This window comes from Orbicella franksi, chromosome 11 (genome assembly GCF_964199315.1).
Source record: "Orbicella franksi chromosome 11, jaOrbFran1.1, whole genome shotgun sequence".
Taxonomy (NCBI): Eukaryota; Metazoa; Cnidaria; class Anthozoa; order Scleractinia; family Merulinidae; genus Orbicella; species Orbicella franksi.
In genome coordinates, this window is record NC_138155.1 from 6,697,073 (window position 1) to 6,716,202 (window position 19,130).

Here is a 19,130-nt window from a genome sequence, read left to right on the forward strand (position 1 = left end):
AAAATTTCATTCAGCTCATTCGTGCGTTTGTGGCGATTGATTCTTTGTCAGCATTAAATGGCTTCCTATCACTGATTACTCAAGAGTGCATTCAGAAATTCAGTATTTTTCCTTCTATTTCAATTCATTAACAAGTAATCGCAATTGGTCCTCGTGAAATCAAGGATTAACATCACTTGTGTTTTCAGAAGTAGCTGAAATTGCCCTCGTCTCTGCGCGACGCGGGCAATTCCAGCAACTTCTGAAAACACCCGTGATATTAAAATTACTTTTACTCGGCCCCATGAGATAACCTACACTAACCCGTCGATCCAAAAACCAATTCACCTGCCTCCCACCGTTTTGCACGCGAAATTCAACATCTCTACCACGCTGAAAACTGAAAGGTACGCGGAAATGAAAATGAAGCCTAGAGGATGCTGTATGGAGTCCAAATCTCTCTGTTTGGGAAACTTAGCGAATCTAGAACATTCGCTGGTCAATGAAACAGGAATCAAAACTACTTAGCGGGTGTAGACTCGAGTAATCTCTCAAATTCTCAAAAAAAATTATTGTCCCGAAACACAGTCCAAGTCTCGAAAGTACACACTGTAAGAAATATCGTCAGCAATATGCTAACGAATACGTAAATTTGGATATTGAATGGCCAATTGACATCTCCACAGGTGAAAGCGAAATACCGGGATTAAAATGTGACGCCGATAGCTTAAAGCTAGCTAAAACCAAAATGACAAACCTTTGCTGAGGCTTTATAGCAAACCCGAGAGCAGTTAGATCAATTTGATGCTAAAGTTGGCGCCTTTGTCTCTACGATGCCGAACGATTTGAGCTCACGAACTCTCAGTCTGATCATTGTAGAAGTCAGCTCCCTCATAACCTTGAATCTTTCTTGTTGACTGTATGCTTCGATACTTACGTTAATCTGAGTAGAACAAACGCTTTCAGAACGAAACATCGCCATTTGCTATCTCTGGTGGTGTTACGTTAATCTCATATCATTCTGCTTTCGCGACCTTTCCCGAAACTCGCGCTTGGAAATATTAGCCTGCGTCGCAGACGGAAATTTACCCGTAAATAAGTAACCCGCGGTAGGTTGCGTCTGCGACGCAGGCTAGGAAACACTTGTGTCCAATGTCTGCTTTCGATACTCATGATAGTCTGCATAGAACAAACGCTTTTAGAACGAAACATTGCAGTTTGTTGACTCTTGTGGTGTTACGTTAATCTCATATCACTCTGCTGTCGTGTCCTTTCCCGAAACTCGCTTGTAGGGAAGATTAGGAGAGTTTTAGAACAAGGTTAATAAGTCACGTGTTTGTGGAATGGAATATTTTCCTCCCGTTTTATCTTCCCAAAGACACGTAAGCTTAAACATCGCTGTGTGCATTTTAGATCGTTTTGAATACGAAGCACCCTTTTAGAACGTAGACCAGATACTCAGTCAACAAGAAACGCTTATCTCATGTTATATTTGTTATGTTGTACCGGTGTTGTGTTAATTTCATATCATTCTGCTCACTTCCCCATAGCCTGCTTTACAATACTCGGTCAACAACAAGCGCTTTAAGAACGAGAGAAAAATACAACTAGTTATCTTTTTTTGTGTTACATGTGTGCGGTAATAGCATATTTTCATCCCGTTTTATCGTCCCAGAGAGAACAGGAAGATGCTTGTCATCTTTAGCGGTCTTTTTGTCTTATGTTAATAGCGAAATATCGCAAATTTTGTAAAATCTGCAAGCTGGCTGAGGTGTGGTTAGCATTACAAAGATGTGTAAAAAATCGCAAATTTCGCAATGACTTAACGAAAAATCCTGAAGTTAGCGAAAAATCGCAAATTTTGTAAAATTCTCAACTCGGCGCTTGCTGGTCGCTGTATATTTGTACTGTCATTTGGACGGTATTCGCTACAGTTTCGAAGAAATGTTGAGCTCCTCTGCATGTTTCTTGTTTACCGTCTCGAACACAATTAACCCGTTCATATACGCAGGAGTGAATCCTGTATTCAAGAGGTAATTTCGTAAAATTCCGTTTTGCATAAGAAAACGAAAAGTTTGTGTCGTGTCTGGAATTGAAACGCCCCTTGTCTTTACACAAAGTGAAGACGTCGAAATTCATAGCGCAGATTTACAACTAAGCCGAGAGTGGAAAGAAAACGCATTAGTTTTGATGAACAGTCCTCTTTCTGAAGGGAGCGAAATTTATCTGCAGGGACAACTGGGAGTGTTCACACGAAGCAAGCTTCCGATTACTGCTCATGAAGACAAATGTGATCCCACTGGAATACAATCAAAGGCGTTTGTTCACATTAAATAGTTTCTCAAACAATTGATAAATAAGGAATATGATATACTAGCTCTTTCTTATATAAGAGCTTCCTTTTCCCGGGCTGAGGCGGAGGGCACGTTTTGCTGGAAGATTGAAGATGGAGAGTCTACCGTTTTGCACGCGAAATTCTACATCTCTAAAACGCTGAAAGGTACGCGGAAATGAAAATGAAGCCTGGAGGATGCTGTATGGAGTCCAAATCTGTCTATTTGGGAAACTTAGCGAATCTAGAACATTCGCTGGTCGATGAAACAGGAATCAAAACTACTTAGCGGGTGTAGACTCGAGTAATCTCTCAAATTCTCAAAAAAAATTACTCTCGCGAGACACAGCCGAAGTTTCGAAAGTACAGACTGTAAGAAATGTCGTCAACAATATGCTAACGAATATGTAAATTTGGAAATTGGATGGACAATTGACATCTCCACTGGTGAAAGCGAAATACTGGGATTAAAATGTGACGCCGGTAGCTGAAAGCTAGCTAAAACCAAAATGACAAACCTTTGCTGAGGCTTTGTAGCAAACCCTTGAGCAGTTAGATCAATTTGATGCGCCTATGTCGCTATGATGCCGGACGATTTGAGCTCACGAAGTCTCAGTTTGATCGTTATAGAAGTCAGCTTCCTCATAACCTTGAACGTTTTGGCTCTAATTGGAAACACCTTGGTTTGTATTTCGGTTTGCAAGAATACTCGTCTCCGAACGACGACAAACTTGTACATTATCGCTTTGGCTGTAAGCGATTTGCTCTCTGCTGTGTTTGTGATGCCCATAAGTGCGAGCGTATTGATAGCAGGCAACTGGATTGTCGGCGGAACGCTCTGCCAACTTCACGCCTTCTTCAGCCTGTTTGTTATCTACGTTTCTCCTGTGACCATGGGCTTAACAGCTGTAAATCGTTATGTGAGGATATGCAAGTCGGATCAGCAGTACAAGAGACTGTTTTCCGCGAGAAAGTCGCGCGCTTTGCTTGCCTCTGTGTGGAGTTTCGTTGCATGTTACGCGGTGGTTCCTCGATTGCTCGGTCTTCAAGCGTACGAATTTGTCCCAGGCTACGCCCAGTGCTCTATCGCACACCTCAGCGAAACAGGCAAATCTATTAACTACGGCATCGTCCTTACGTTTTTCTTTTTAACACCGTTGATATCAACTACATTCAGCTATACAAAAGTCGCGCAGATGATCCGACAGCACAATGCGTCTGCAGCTACGACGATTCAAAGACGAGAAAGCGCTCGGGAAAGAAGCCGTAAATGGCGAAAAAGCAAGGGTATCACCAATCATGAAATCAAACTCAGCAAGTCTCTATTCGCAGTCGTCTTCGCCTTCATGATCTGCTGGGTACCGTTCTGGATCATCGTTATTCTCCGTCGCTTTCGTCTTGTCGCGATAATGCCTCGAAACGTTGAGCTCTTTTGCATGTTTCTCTTTTATTTGTCGAATACAATTAACCCTTTCATATATGCTGGGATGAATCCCGCATTTCGAAGAGAATTCCGTAAGATTGTCCTCTGTAAACACTGGCATGAAGTTGAGGTAACTGATGACAGAAGAGCAAAGAATGAGGATACAGCTGAGACTCCAAACATGGAATTGTTTCGGCGCGTGCGCCGACCGAATTTGCATGATGATACTTCTTTGGTCAGTCTTTCTGTCGAAATGGGTGAAATTTGTCGAATAAGGTCGGTAGATCTTGGACTTGCATCGCCCAAATCAGAAAATACTTGTTTATAGAGGCGAATGATCAACTGGTTTATTTCAAAAGTTATGCTAGTATTGATCCTGCTGTTCTTGGTCTTCATCGATAGAATGAAACATGTTTGCACGCATGAATAAAATCAAGAATCAAAATAGGTGAACGGCAGGTAAAGAGAAACATTTAAGAGCAATTTAGGCTCAATCAGTAGTGGTCAGAAGAAAGTTTTAGGGAAAACGATGTTCAGAAAATTACAAGACTTAATATGGATCCGCCATGTTGGTGTCCCTCCAAAGGACACCAACATGGCCGCCATGGAAGTAGGTTAAGCAATAAACTAAACAAGCAATCAGTGTTCCTAATGTTGTTTCAGGATTGTTGACTTCAGCACTGGTTATGACTCTCACTAACTTGAAAAAATGTACGTTTCTCAAAATTGAGAAATAAATAACGAACTAATCAATACTTAAACAAAATTAAAAATCGCCACGATTAAAAAACCTTTTCCGGCATAGTATACCGCGTGGCATAACATTTTCCAAGGAGTTTAGCTTCACGAATTGCTCAGGTTTTGTCAGTTTTGCGGAAACAAATTGAAGCGAACTGGAATTCATATTTTCTCTCCTGTATTTGAATTTTACTTCATTACAAAACTGGTATGCTAGAGCAGCCAGGCATGTAGTTTTGTCTAGTACAGTTTATTGGCTCAGCACGCCACCTTATGAAATGGGTCAATTTGGCGCGGCGAATTAACAAGGCTTAGTATCAAGGCAAATAGGTGAACACGCCTTACAAATGTCAATACAAAGGGAAGTACACGGGGATTAAACTAATATAACATGTAACCGATGTGGAAGTGCATATTAGGGGATATCAACCCATGCTCAAGTGACCAATTGTTAAACAAGTTACTTTGATTGCCAGACCCCTTTATAGAACACTGAAATAAATTCAGTTTAACTTAACTTAACTTGGGCTGGCTGGAATTTACGAGGCTTTTGTAACTTTGTCCAATAAACTGAATTGGGGCTCAAATATTGTCTTTCAGCAATTGTTCCTAAGCCCTTGTCGCTCCTCGTAGGGGTATAAACCCAGCAGTCTTATACCTGTGGGTCTTCTGTGACCAGTAAGGCTTTTGAAAGTGGTTAGCGCATTACCCGACGATCCTGGCGACCACAACTTTTTTTTCAGGATTTCCCTGAAAACCACTCCGGTGATCGGAGCCTCCTGGCCAAATATCATCATCATCATCATCATTATTATTATTATTATTACAGTGTATTTTTAAAGTAGAGTTTTTTGCCATTTAAATGTGTAGAGTATTGTTTACTATTCTTATTTAAATTTTTTCGACAAATGACAATAGACAAATTTATAAGGGCTGTAAAGAATGAGTGTAATTTTGTAATTCGTGTGTAAGTTAGTATTTGCCTGACATATATACTGTCCTAAGAATTTTTACAGTTGTAATTTTTTATAAGCCACTAATAAACATTATTATTATTATTAAAAAAAAAAAATTAAAAAATTATTATTATTATTATTATTGTTAGTATTATTATTTTTGTTGTTGTTGTTGTTATTTTTATTATTATTATTCTCCGTGAGTTTTTTTTTTTTGTTTGTTTTTCTATGTAAGCTTCAAGTTTTACTTGTGGATGTGATGGAACAGGGCCAACGGCTTCGTTACTGTCCAACGGCGCGATCAACGCACTGAAAAATTCTACATAGGTCTCTATAGTTAATAATCTTGGAAAGCCAACGTACAAAATCTTAAAAACAAATTTGATTTAACCAGCTGCCATTACGAGAAATATTTCAGTTATGCACAAAACTTGCACTCTGCACAACCCGGGGCTTGCTTTTCAACATTTTGTTGTGATTGAGATCGATAACTAACTTGAGATTATTCACTCTCTGGGCTGTCAGACGCAACTAATGATCCAAGGTGATCAGAACTGTAGAAAGGGCAGCCTTTCAAGTTGAATTAATTTCTTGAGCATTCTGCATATATCACATTCCACATAATTTTGCCATTACGCAAGTCATGCCAAATGCCATTTCACAAACTCCTTCCGCCTTATACCCTCACTAGTTGGGACGGTACTTTTATAGAATTTTTATTTATTGGCAAAACTTGCGAGCCCTTCCCATGTTAAACAATAAATAAATGTAGCCTGGCGTGCATTTTAACGGAAGAGGAGTAAATGAGTTTCACTTTTTTGGTGGTTTCGGGAAACGGAGGCTTTCGAAAGCACTGACGTCAGTCACATCCCGTGCAAATCAGTGAATCATAGTTATTTTTTTTTCCTCATAACGTGTCAGCGTTTTTGAGCGTTCTGAGTGTGGACAGTGATAACCCTGCGAAGGCGGTAGTGCGGATGTAAAGTGCGAGTTTAAATCAGTGCTTCTCATAATAAACACAGCACGATCTAGAAACCTTCTTTTACTTCATATACTTGGTTATATCTTACAGCTCTATCTTACATGGCTAAGGCCATTTTGCAAAGTAAAAACTGCCATCAAACAAACCTATTATAAAACAAATAAAAGGAACAAGAATGGTTCAGGTCTGGAAAGATTGAAACGAATTACGAACAAAGGGCTTCAATCCTGAAACTCAAAATCCGACATAAATCTGGATGGAGGTGATTAAATCTCACTATCAGCTAAATTTTTGGAGATTTCTCAGCTATCGGTTAAAAGTTAAGCCCGTTTTATTTGTCAGCTGCCAGTAAATTTTGCGGATCCCAGATCTCAGCTGCCAGTTCAATAAAAACGTGTCATCTCTCAGCTGACCATTTTCATCTTTTCTCAGCTCACGACCCTCACGTCTAATTGTTATTCGTTCGCTCGCACTGCTAGGTGTCTAGTTAATGATTAACAAGGATCTAAACAACAACAATGTTGGCTGGAGAACTAAAGCGCAAACATGTATTCTCTCTTTTCTAGCGCCGAGACATGGCGGATGGGGCCGATGGCAGCCAGTTAGCTGGCAGGAAACCCAGTGCTCAAATGGATATAAAACCAGATACCGCTATTGCAACGATCCTTCCCCAGCTCACGGTGGGCATGGCTGCAGCGGAAGTAGTAGCAAGCGGATAGACTGCAATGAATGTGACTACGGCAACGGAGGATGCGAACATATATGCGTAAACTATGTTGGTAGTCACAGCTGTAGATGCTATCCTGGTTACGAGCTTTACTCGGGAAAGAGATGCAGACGTACGTGATTTCGGCTTTTTTGGGGAAGTGTTGGTTAACAACATTTAGACAGTTAAACGCGCAGTAAATGCTCCTTGATCACATTAAAATGTATTCCATCATTTAGCTACAAACAGGTGCTACATTAAGGGTGGTTCTCACCAACGCAAAACATTATTATATTTAAGCACCGTTAACTTACAGTCATTTTTGTTGACCAAAGACGCATCTTATTACACATCTTATTACGTCGCACGTGTGCTGCCGCCAGCGGTAAATTCTCCGCTACCCATTTATACATAGTGCTGACCCGGATGTTCAATCTAGATCTTGGCGCCCTTACTATTTGGCCACCGCGCCTCCTTCTACGATGCGAAAAGAAACGATCTTTTCAAATTAGTTTGCACGTTTTGAAAACAAGGCGTTGATGGTTTTGCTTACGTTTTTTAGGAATCTCTTGTCACACAAGCGATTGGCCGCCGCCAAGTAATGGACAGATATCGTCACCTTGTAACAGTAATTCACAGGTGCACTCTGGCACTTATTGCACGGTCACTTGTAATAATGGATATAAATTAGACGGACCTTCAAGCTCTGTTTGTGGCAGCGACGGCGAGTGGGATCCAAGATCAACTCCAAACTGTCGAGGTAAAAGGAATGTTTTTGGGCAGTTTGGGCTCGGGTTCTTGACAAAAGAAAAGAAATAATTACGATGCATGGGACTAAGCAAAGACAAAGCCGCCAGAGACATTGCATTTTCAGTCACATGTGACCAAATGCTTTACTGCCTTGCGCTCTAGGTGAAATCAAATATCAGAACTAGAAAAATCATGTTTCCGGTTTGATTACACACATGCGTCAAATTTCGTTTATGGCTTTCAAAAATGCAACGCAAACCCGAACGCTGTGATTAAAATTGACTCATCTTCCGATCAGGTGTCGATTCTATGTGCTGAACAAAACGATCGAGGCTTTTGGCGGAAGGATTTAATTAAGATTTTCATGCACGACAATTGTGTTTGACAACAGAAGTTTACAATAAGATAACTTAGTCTTAAAGGGCTGCTGATCCGCTTTGGCGAATATTCTATAAAAATTACTTACGGATGGTCCTTTTTTCAGTGTTCGAGTGTCAAGCCCTAAGTGCCCCGGACCATGGTCAGATCACTCCTGATATTTGTAAAACAAAACCTCTCCATGGTCAAGTATGTTCTTACGAATGTAGCGCAGGCTACGCACGCACTGGGCCTAGTTCGAACACGTGTAACAATGGCTTCTGGACACAAGGAGGATTTCACTGTCAGGGTAAATCTTTACATCATACGTAGAGCTTTGTTAATTGCAAAGTACTGGTTGATGCTGCATAGTTACGCATAAACAGCACCAGACGAAAGAAAATGCAGTTAGAGGGTCTGAGTGACTGAGTTATTGAGTGACAGAGCTTCTGGGCGACTAAGCGACTAAGCGACTGAGGGACTGAGTGACTGAGCGGCTGAGCGGCTGAGCGGCTGAGCGGCTGAGCGGCTGAGCGGCTGAGCGGCTGAGCGGCTGAGCGGCTGAGCGGCTGAGCGGCTGAGCGGCTGAGTGGCTGAGTGGCTGAGCGGCTGAGCGGCTGAGCGGCTGAGTGGCTGAGTGGCTGAGTGGCTGAGTGGCTGAGTGGCTGAGTGGCTGAATGGCTGAATGGCTGAGTGGCTGAATGGCTGAGTGGCTGAGTGACTGATCATGAGTGACTGATCATGAGTGACTGATCATGAGTGACTGATCATGAGTGACTGATCATGAGAGACTGATCATGAGAGACTGAGTGACTGAGTGACTGAATGCCTTGCTATATCTATATGCGTCAATAGCTGCAAGTCAGGTAACATGCAATTAAATCCAATATTGTTTTTTTCTGTTTAAAGACAATGAATCACCTTCATTTGGCGAAACCTGTCCATCTGCACAAAGTGTTTTCGCGGATGAAGGAAAATCTTCAGCCACAGTGAGCTGGGGACCAGTTACAGCTACAGATAACGATCAAGCTAGCGTTACTGTGTCCCCTCAAGTGACGTCACCACACGTTTTTTCTGAGGGAAGCCATACCGTGGTCTACACTGCTACAGATCCGTCGGGAAACACGAAACTCTGCTACTTTCGAATTACTGTTCAAGGTAAGAATGTTTTGGCGTATATGAAAACAACAACAACAACAACAACAATTAATCAACCAATCAAGGCATGCATGCTAATAATCTAATTGTGGGAAAATGGCTCTCGTTCCTTTGAATTTATTTAAATAAATGAACGGTTTTTTCATGTGAAACATATAGTTGAAAAAAAAAAAAACGTTAAAAAGAAGAGTTAGCATTATATAATTGAGAACAGAAAAAATAATACTGCCTATCAAAAGGTATATCTTAAAATGAAGGCCATTTTAAACAGCGTGGCTCCTTCAGGTTTATCAATAATGGGACCTGGATCTAAAAAAAATAAGGAATTAAACTTCAAAAGCAAAGTATAATGCTAAAGAAATGATTGTTGTGAAGAGATCAAGTGAACGCGCGGAGAAACAATTCAGTTTTTCGTTGAATGAAATAGTCTTCTCAGAGGTGTTAGCATTCTTTGTAGAAACTACCTTTGTTACATTCTATCCGTCAGTATCAACAAATTTGATTAGGAATAAGTCGTTGTTATTTAATAACTTCTCAAACCCAATGCCCCAGGACGGTTATTTCACCTAATCATATTTCATTTTAGCTCTTCGATGTTCTGTACTGTTCGCACCTGCAAACGGCAGACTGGAGAATGCGGCCTGTGGAAATATCTATGGAAGCTTATGCCGACTGGCATGCTACAAGGGGTATGAATTGAAAGGATCTGTTGAGAGAAAGTGCGACAAGATAGCAGGGACAAATGTGGCCCAATGGACAGGAAATACAACTTCCTGTGAAAGTAAGTATGGGCATGTTTTGTCCATTCCTTCATAATGTGTGGTAAACTAAGAAACATTCTTGACAAGATGGCTTGCATGGAACCATACTTTCTTTGATCATGCCAAAGAAGCTCTAGTTGAAATTCTTTTTTTTTTTCCTATTGTTTTGCAAAAAAAACAAAACAAAACAAAACAAAACAAAAAAAACAGATTTGAAGGAGTCTTGCTCCCCCCTGGATGAGATGCTAGTCTATCGCAGCTTTCTCCTCGGCATTCAGACAGGAATTTGCCCTGTCGTGGTTTCTCTCCATCAGTACCTCTAGTGCTTTCGAACTAATCGTTTGCTATTTATGTCTTAGCTATCCACTGTCCATCTCTAAACACTCCTGATCACGCCATTCAGTCCGGGTACGGCTGCGGTGGTCCAAGCTCTAGCTACAGCACATCCTGCTATTTCAGTTGTATGTTGGGATACGAGGCTGTAGGAGGATCACAGAAAAGAACTTGTCTGGAAACTGGACAGTGGAGTGGAACCGAACTTCAGTGCCAAGGTAAGGAAATGATATCCACGTTTATGGGAAACGGGATTGCTGTTTGTCGTCGATGTAGATTAAGAAAAAAAAATCTAAACGCAGGTAAATACAGTTTCGAAAAGAGAAAAACAAAGTGTTTTTTAACCTGTGTGAAGTAAATGACCTCCTCCCTATCTTTAATCTTCTGCGCCGGTTTTTTTAAAGACCCAGTTAACACAAACTCAGAGTTAAAAATTAACTTAAGTATTATTTTTTTCTTGTATGTTTTCTACTTCCTTTGTTTTGTTTAGTTTGAGATTACCCCATCTCAAAACTAAAGGCCAAACGATATAAGAAGAAAACTTCACCGAAATGTTGCAAAACCATTGACATCAAAATTTAGGTCAATCCTGGATTAGCTTAATCGGGCTTTGAACATCTCCGAACACAAGGTTAAGGCCCTAGTGTTGTCTCGGCAGGCAACTCTACTGGGCAGAATTACCTATCAAGACCTATTCACAAATTTTAGTTTTTTTTTTTGTTGTTTTTTGTTTTTAATAAAAATGACTTTAGATTTCTTGTCTCGTTATAAATTGTCACCAGGCTTAAAGCTTAGGTTGCGCTAAATGACGTAAGAAATGATCCATCAATAATGTTGTGTTGCCTTGCAGCGATCACCTGTCCTTCAATTACTATTACGTCGAAAGGACTGGACATCACCCCCTCATTCTGCACCAATGCAAGCGCTGTCATTCATTACGCAACAGATTGCCGGTTCACCTGCAGGAGCGGATATCAACACCATGGGCCTGGGCTTAAGACTTGTAACCAGCAGAAGACCTGGTCTCCATTAGGGAATCCATGGTGCAAGGGTGAGTTGGTAACTTTACGAAACTCAGCTTACGACATGGTAACACCTATTGTGAATCGTCATGTTTCAAATATAGATTTTTACCAAGCTAACTATGAAACCTTTAATATTAGAGAAGTGCAATAGGACAAGTAGCGCTTAAATGAAATGTGGTTTAAATTGAAAACAGAGCAGATTAAAGAAAAATAACATTGTAGATGTTGTCGTTGTTGTTCTTAACGATGGTAACGATGATGGTAAGGGGGAATATGAGGAAGATGATGAGGAAAAGTAGTAGTAGCAGGAGCAGCAGGAGGAGCAGGAGAAATATCAAAGAGAGGGAGGTGGGGAGAATGTGATGATAAGTCTTTTGCTGCTGTCTATGATGCTGTTTGGCTTTGTTAGTCTCTTCGTATAACAGTCGAGGTTCAACAATGACTTGTGTATAGTTTCGTCTTCTTGTTGTAAAGGATATATTCTTTTCGTTTATAGATGTCTCGGCACCAGTATTTTCAAACTGCCCATCAAATATTGTAGCCACCGCTGACAGAGGTACAACGTCGACACAGGTCACTTGGTCTCATCCTTCAGCTACAGACAACTCCGGCCTCATTCCCAACATAACACGCTATGGGAAACTACCTGGGGACTTATTTCCTGCTGGAGAACACAACATCCGGTACTTGGCTTTAGACAAAACAGGGAACGTTGCCGAATGCAAATTTAAAGTCTTCGTTTCAGGTAATTTGCATATGTCCCGCGCGGGAATATTTGTTTGCAGCATTTGCCTCATCAGAATAAGCGCTTGTGATCGAGCTATGAAAAATATCAGCTCTGATTGAAAGAACATGCATGGATAAAAGATTTTTCCTCTTCTACTATGCATGGAGCATGACATTATGCGTGCGTAGAGTTAAAAAAGTCAAAATTTTACAACGATTATTTAGGCACACTAAGGGCTTTTTGCACTAACATATCTCGAAGGTTTTTTTCTTTTTTTTTCTCTCTTTTTTTTAATCATTTTAGTATATACCTCATAAGTGAATAGTACCTATCACATGTTCGATCTGATTGGTTAACTCGGGGTTGACTAAAATTTTCCGACCATTTGTCGGTTTGTTGTTAGAACTAAGACACTTTTTTGGTCCATTAGTTACGTCATAGCCTGTCTGTTTCCGTAAGGGCGGCTGTGATCATGACACAGGCTAGTTACCTCAGTGTCCGTGAAAGTGGTTGCGCACTATTCACCTCCGCTTCAGTGAATAAGTGTTATTTAGTATGAGCGCACTCAGTGATCTTGGTGTTTCAAGCAATCTGATTGGTTCGCTATCTCGGGCTAATGAGTATTATTCACTTCCTAAAGAATACCTGTTAAATATGCCATGCAAAGCACGAAATCGATTCAATGTTCATCGTTCGTCATCCTCGTTTGCTAACATCCTTTAATAGATTGACAAATAGTACGTCCATGCACTCGGAAGAAATCACAATTTTGTACTACTGTTACCTTTTTAAGTGGTCCGCTGCCTGCCAAAGTTGTATTCTCCAGCTGGAGGTTCCTTACAGTGTACCAAAGACAATCAGTACGGATCTGAATGCTCCTTCTTTTGTCAGGATGGCCACACCATGAGAGGCTCTGACCGCAGAGTCTGCGAGAAAGATTCAGTTACGTCCGTGGGTGTCTAGACGGGAAATGAGACGAAATGTGAACGTATGTAAAAAAACAATATTTAAGTTCATGTCAGAGCCCCCACCCCCCCCCCCGCCACACCTAGAAAAAGAAACAACAACAACGACAACGAAACTAACAAACAAACAAACATACATAAGGTTTTCAATTTTCAGATTTACCTTATTTGCTCTTCTTACAGCCTCCGCCTAAAATCAATAGACCTTCAAAGCAATAATGAAACATTTCCACGCAAGTTAATCTTTGCCTATTTATATTTCTTTTGCCAGGTAACTTTCATTCCCAGTAAGCTGGAAGTAAAAATCGCCTTTAATTTGATGGCAGGGAAAAGGAAAGCACCATGAAAATGGTTAATAGCCTTTTGCAATCGTACTGGAAACTTCTGCACAAGTGGTTCATATTTTCTGAAAACCTTTATAGACAGAATTCTGACTGTATAAAAAAAAAAAGTGCTTCGTCGATGTTTAAAAGTCGATCTTTCTAGCTCGTAAGTCCACCAAGTGCACAAAGTAATAAGTCACGTTAATTTATCTTTCCTTAGTGGTGAAGTGTGCTCGACTCTTCCCCCCTCCTCACAGCATACAGTCTGGCTGCGGAGGCGGTTCCTTGTTCAACGTTTTTGGTGACAAATGCCTTTTATACTGCGCCCGTGGCTACCACCGGGTTAACGGCTCGACTGAGAGGGTCTGTCTAGCAAATGGCACATGGTCTGGTGAAGAACCGTACTGTCAAGGTAAGGGAAGCAGCAAAAAAGAGGAATAGTTGCGACAAGCTTTTACAAAACACATTTACGCCGATACGCAGAAGGCGAAACTTTATTGATCCTATAAAATCGGTATTCCAAGTCTGAAAATGTGGTTAGGATTAGCACGCAACCCTTTCTTTTTTGTTCAATCTTAGCAGCTAGGTATAGAGGAGAAAAGAGAGATGAGAAGAGAGATATATGTGTGAACTATTTTAGGGTCGATTTGTTAAAAGTTTATAGTTTCAGAGAAGTAAACAAATAACTTTTTGTCCGCAAGCGTTTGATGAGGAATTCTCATGTCAGCACAAAATTCCTAAAACATTTACTGAATAAGATTTTACTTGTTTTATTTTTTTGGTACAGTTGTCCGCTGTAAGGTCCTTCTACCTCCAACGGATGGTCAGGTGACACCACACTCCTGCACGACTTCTCCTGAATACGATACTACATGCCACTTTTCTTGTCCCAAAGGCTACAGGCTGCATGGAGAACCAATAGCGACATGCCTTAGCGACGGTCAGTGGTCGAAAAACACCACTTCTGTTTGCAAAGGTTGGTTTATCTTCCAAGAAGTTAATTTTTTCTGTGTCTTCGTATTACGGCCTGGTGTGGGGCAGAAAAAAAGACCTTGAAATTGTTTTATTCCGTGAGCTTTTGGGAGGCAGCATGGCCGATTAGTCTAGGGCGTCGGATTTGAAATCTGAAGGTCCCTGGTTCAAACCTCACCTTACCGTTATCTGGATTTGCTGTTCGTAGTCTCGAGTTCAAGCGCTTGACTGACTTTCGTAAATAGCTAACTGGTCAGCCTCCCACCAAGTGAGATTATTAATTATTTATGTTCTATTTGCAAGCTGTGTTTGTTTATTTGCGGAGTCCTCAATTAGCACAACAGTGTTAAATATATTTTAGAATTAAATAAAATTAATCATTGGTTGATTGATTGATTGATTGATTTTTATTTATTTATTTTAAAACCGACCGAGTGTTCTTCATCTGTGATATTGCTCGTTCAAGCTGTTGACTTCATTAATTATTCTACTGTTAATTGATATATTTAAATACTTGCAGACGTGGAAAGACCCTCCTTTGGCGTTACTTGCCCCAGTGATATCAAACGTTACGCAGACAGGGCTAACAACTATACCACAGTAAACTGGACACCAGTGGTTGCCACTGATAACTCTGACGTGGTAACGGGTGTGACCGAATATGGTGTGCCAACCGTAAATAGATTCTACCAAGGACGACACCGGATCACTTACAACGCCAGCGACGCAGCAGGGAATTACAAACTCTGCACGTTTTTCGTGACAGTCGAGGGTAAGCCATTTGCGAACGGCACTGAAAGTGCAGATTAGGTATCCTGTAAAGCAATGGCAATTGCGTATTGTTAACAAACCTCAGCATCAAATACGAAAGGCCTTTTTAAGACAGTCTCTATAGACATAGCTGACAACTCAACAGTTGTTTAAATTGAGCGCTAATTTGCAGGTCCTGCCTCTTGTAACTTAAAAAAAAAAAGATAACTGTTTTTGGCAACGTTCATTTGCAACAAATTGGTCACATAATGGTTTGAATGCATTTTTCTGTAAAAAAAAAAAAAAAAAAAAAAAAAAAAAAAAACGTGTGGTTACAATTTAATATTACGTGTCAAAATTGTGCGACATATAGACATTTAATGAATATTGATTATTTTTATTACTGTGATTATTGTATGCGCTTTCTAAGTTAGCCAGTGAATACAAAATTGATGACCGTTGCTGAATAATCGTTCTAACATGTCATATTTTCCGTTCGTCTATAGTTTTACGATGCCAAACGTTGTTTCCTCCACTGAACGGCTTTGTAGAGGGAGAATGTGATAACACCTACGGCTCCACATGTAAAATGACGTGCAACGATGGGTACAACTTGCTCGGGTCTGACATTCTTACCTGCCTTAAGAAACCGGGCCATATTACAGGATACTGGGACGAACCAGTACCAGTCTGTAAAAGTAAGTGGCAAATATGTTTGTTAACCATCATGTCACGCTGCTAGTATGCACACCCATTTGGCTTTGTATTCATTTTGAGAAAGAAAAGTTATTCAAGTTTATCAGCTATATAGGCCCTGGTCAATAACGGTGCACGATAGTTGACGATATTTGATAGCATCCTAACTATTATCGACTATCATAACGTGGTGAAACGGGGAAAAAAAAAACTATCATTGACTATCAAGAAGAGTCTGAACAAGCTCAACGTAAATGATAGTTGATGATAGTCGGAGGTAGGGTGCGGGAGTAAGTAGTCAAACGAAAGCGCGCGGTACAGCTATCATCAACTATCATCGTCTTCATTACCAGTGCTTGAAAATTCAGAGTATTCCTAGTTTCTTACTATCTGAGGACGTTTCTATATATTGCAAATACTGATTTTATTCTTGGGGAAAAAGCCTCCTTAATGTGTCTATATAGAGTCTAAATATAAGGCTGCAAAAGATCTTTAAAGGGTCAAATAGTAGCGTATACTAGGCGTTTTAGGCTTAACACTTCTCCGGTATGTGAAAAGACTTGGTTCCATCTATATCATAACGTGTATATCATTAAGCTCTATAAGTCTATAACATTAACCTATTCATATAGTTTTCGTGTACATTGTTGTAATTAGAATAGAACCACTAACATGGCTATTGTTAAAAACTAAAGACACGACACGGCTATTTACATTTAGCTATTTTCTCTATTGATTTTTTTTTTTTTCAGTACGGTCATGTTCTTCCCTAAATGCACCTCGGTATGGTTTTATTTATCCGCACATGTGTACGTCTTTCCCAGTCAGCGGAACCATCTGCTATTTCGAATGCAGACATGGTTTCCTTGGAAACGGTGGAACTACTGAGATTCTTTGTGGGAATGATGGAAAGTGGAGCAAAAATGAATCGTCAATTTTGCAATGCCTTGGTAAGGGCTTTGGAAAACACATGCCCCAAGATATGTTGTATATGTCATATAACTTAAAGTATTAATCGGGATACGATGTATAATTATCATTCTTAAATATCGTTTGTAACTGCAACTAGGTGGAGATTCATCGTATCATCTCGCCCAGGTGTAAATACATTTAGATTTTGTAACGTGTCTCTTCGGCCTCAGTAAGCTTCGTTAGAATGGTAACAACCGCCAACATGGCCAGATACACAAACAGCTTCAAGTTGTTTACAACGACAGTCTTCTCTAAAAACTAGATCATCTCAACCATTGAAATTCGGTCCAGCTCTAGACATCCTGTAGACACATATAAGTATAGTATCTATAGAAAAGAACTAGCAATGACTGTAACAGTCTTCCATCTGATTACTTATCGGACGACTCCTCCACAAAATTTGAGGCCTCTATCTCTGAACACGTTTATTTGTTGTAATTGTTTGAGCTTTCCCTATTTATTTTTGTGTTTATATTTTGTCTTGTTTAATCTTGCACTCACGTCACTATAATTGACTTTGCAAGAATCAAATGTAAATATAATTGTTTGGTTCGCTAGTACCTATTCGATTCTTGTGCAGTGTGATTATACGTATTTTGTTGTAAATGTGAAGTAGTATTATTTTAGTTATACCTGTATGGCTGTGTGGGAAGTCTATAAGAATACGTTTATCATCAGCAATACTTTATGACACTTTCCATTGGTGAAATGACCATTTATATCTAATCAAATATCTTTTTTTTTCTTTGAAATTTTGTGCAATTTCGTATGTCCATAAGAACTAGTAAAAGTTCATTGTATTATCCAGAAGCACGAATGAATGAGTGGCTTGACGTAAAAAAAAAAAAAAAAAGTGTCGCTCTCCCAAATTTTCAGGAGTATTTCTAGAGAAAAACTCCACGGGTCGAAAATGTTCCCCCATTTATTTAAAGACAGAAATGCGGCGTTTAGCCCATCAGAGTGCTTGCATTTCAACACGCGAAGATAACGCGTTAAGTGTTTAGGAAGAGCTTACGGCTCTTTGGATTTCGTTTCCCATAATATGCCTTATGTTGGTATATTCGTATAGATGTTACTGCACCAGTGTTCATGAGGTGTCCTTCAGATATTCGTGCAAACATCAATGCAAATTCTACAGCATTGGTTAACTGGACCCTACCCGTCGCGCTGGACAACAGCAATCTAGCTCCACAATTGACGGTATTTCCACCAGGGATTAGCCCCCCACAGATCTTTAACGGAACTGCTTTAGTTGTGTACACTGCTAGGGATGCAAGTGGGAACAAGAAAGAGTGCTCGTTTAGAATTATATTAGAAGGTCAGTCTTAATTAGATGTTATTAAGTGTATCGTGGATTATGTCAAATTGAGTATCCAGCCCCTGTTCAATCTTGCGAAATTACGTGGTGTCATCGTGTCCTCCTCTCTGTCTTGATAACAGGGTCTGAAATTTTAGTGCTGCAATATACTGTGTCCTCTGCCACCCACCATGCCTCGGTCCACAAGAGAAGACTCACCACCCTTTCTCCTTCTCCACGGTCATTGAGTGATTTGACATTGACAAATTTTGGCAGGTAGGACGACCTCAATCCAATAGCATATATTGACACAAGTCCTTCATTTATTTTCGTCGCAGACAATTTAGGTCCCCAGGTGGTATATTGTCCCCCAGACCAAAACATCACCGCTACGAAGACGAGAACAAGAGTAACGTGGAATGACCCTCAGTTTAAAGACAACAGCAACAGTCCATTGGTGATAACATGCAGTCATCAAAGTGGAACTGAGTTCTACTGGGGGACCTGGAATATACATTGTACAGCCTATGATAATAATCCCAACAACAAGCCTGCTGTTTGCCAGTTTTCACTAACAGTTAAACGTAAGTAGCAAGTAGATTAACTAAAGATCTTAGACCTAAACTTCAATAGTAAAAAAAAGGACAGAAACTTAAAAAAAAACATCTTTGTAAGACTTTCCGTGAGTTGTGATACCCTCCGTGCACACATAGATACAACCCATTAGCTTAAACTAATCAAACAGGTTGGTATTAAAGTTAAACTCGACTCATACGGCTGGCAGTCTGTTTTTCTCTCGAAATTCAGCAGGGGATATGAGGTAAGACACCTTAGCCTTGTCTGTGCTTCTTCTTTTGTTCTCTACTCTTCCCTACTCGGTCACGCTTAACACTCGTCTAAGTGAACTGTAAGGAGAAAAAAGAAAAAA

General features: G+C 40.2%; 2 protein-coding genes across 2 annotated transcripts in view; both read left to right on the forward strand.

Annotated features, from left to right (window-relative positions):
• Positions 1-2,892: 2,892 nt before the first annotated feature.
• LOC145502402 (melatonin receptor type 1B-B-like) lies at positions 2,893-4,807 on the forward strand. Its single transcript, XM_081481720.1, has one exon. The coding sequence runs from the start codon at positions 2,893-2,895 to the stop codon at positions 4,060-4,062; it is 1,170 nt and encodes a 389-aa protein (XP_081337846.1). The 3' UTR covers positions 4,063-4,807.
• Positions 4,808-6,254: 1,447 nt separating this feature from the next.
• Positions 6,255-19,130, forward strand: part of LOC145502328 (uncharacterized) — a 30,602-nt gene continuing 17,726 nt past the window's right edge. The window contains 16 exon segments of the mRNA XM_081481593.1: positions 6,255-7,249; positions 7,679-7,876; positions 8,351-8,533; positions 9,133-9,381; positions 9,968-10,162; positions 10,502-10,693; positions 11,326-11,526; positions 11,997-12,245; positions 13,021-13,215; positions 13,736-13,927; positions 14,303-14,491; positions 15,008-15,259; positions 15,744-15,935; positions 16,686-16,883; positions 17,975-18,223; positions 18,541-18,786. Of these exon segments, the coding sequence (XP_081337719.1) occupies positions 6,901-7,249; positions 7,679-7,876; positions 8,351-8,533; positions 9,133-9,381; positions 9,968-10,162; positions 10,502-10,693; positions 11,326-11,526; positions 11,997-12,245; positions 13,021-13,215; positions 13,736-13,927; positions 14,303-14,491; positions 15,008-15,259; positions 15,744-15,935; positions 16,686-16,883; positions 17,975-18,223; positions 18,541-18,786 (3,529 nt within the window). The 5' untranslated portion in view covers positions 6,255-6,900.

Coding starts and splice junctions, on each gene's coding strand:
- LOC145502402 (XM_081481720.1), top strand. CDS start 2,893: ATGATGCCGGACGATTTGAGCTCACGAAGTCTCAGTTTGATCGTTATA.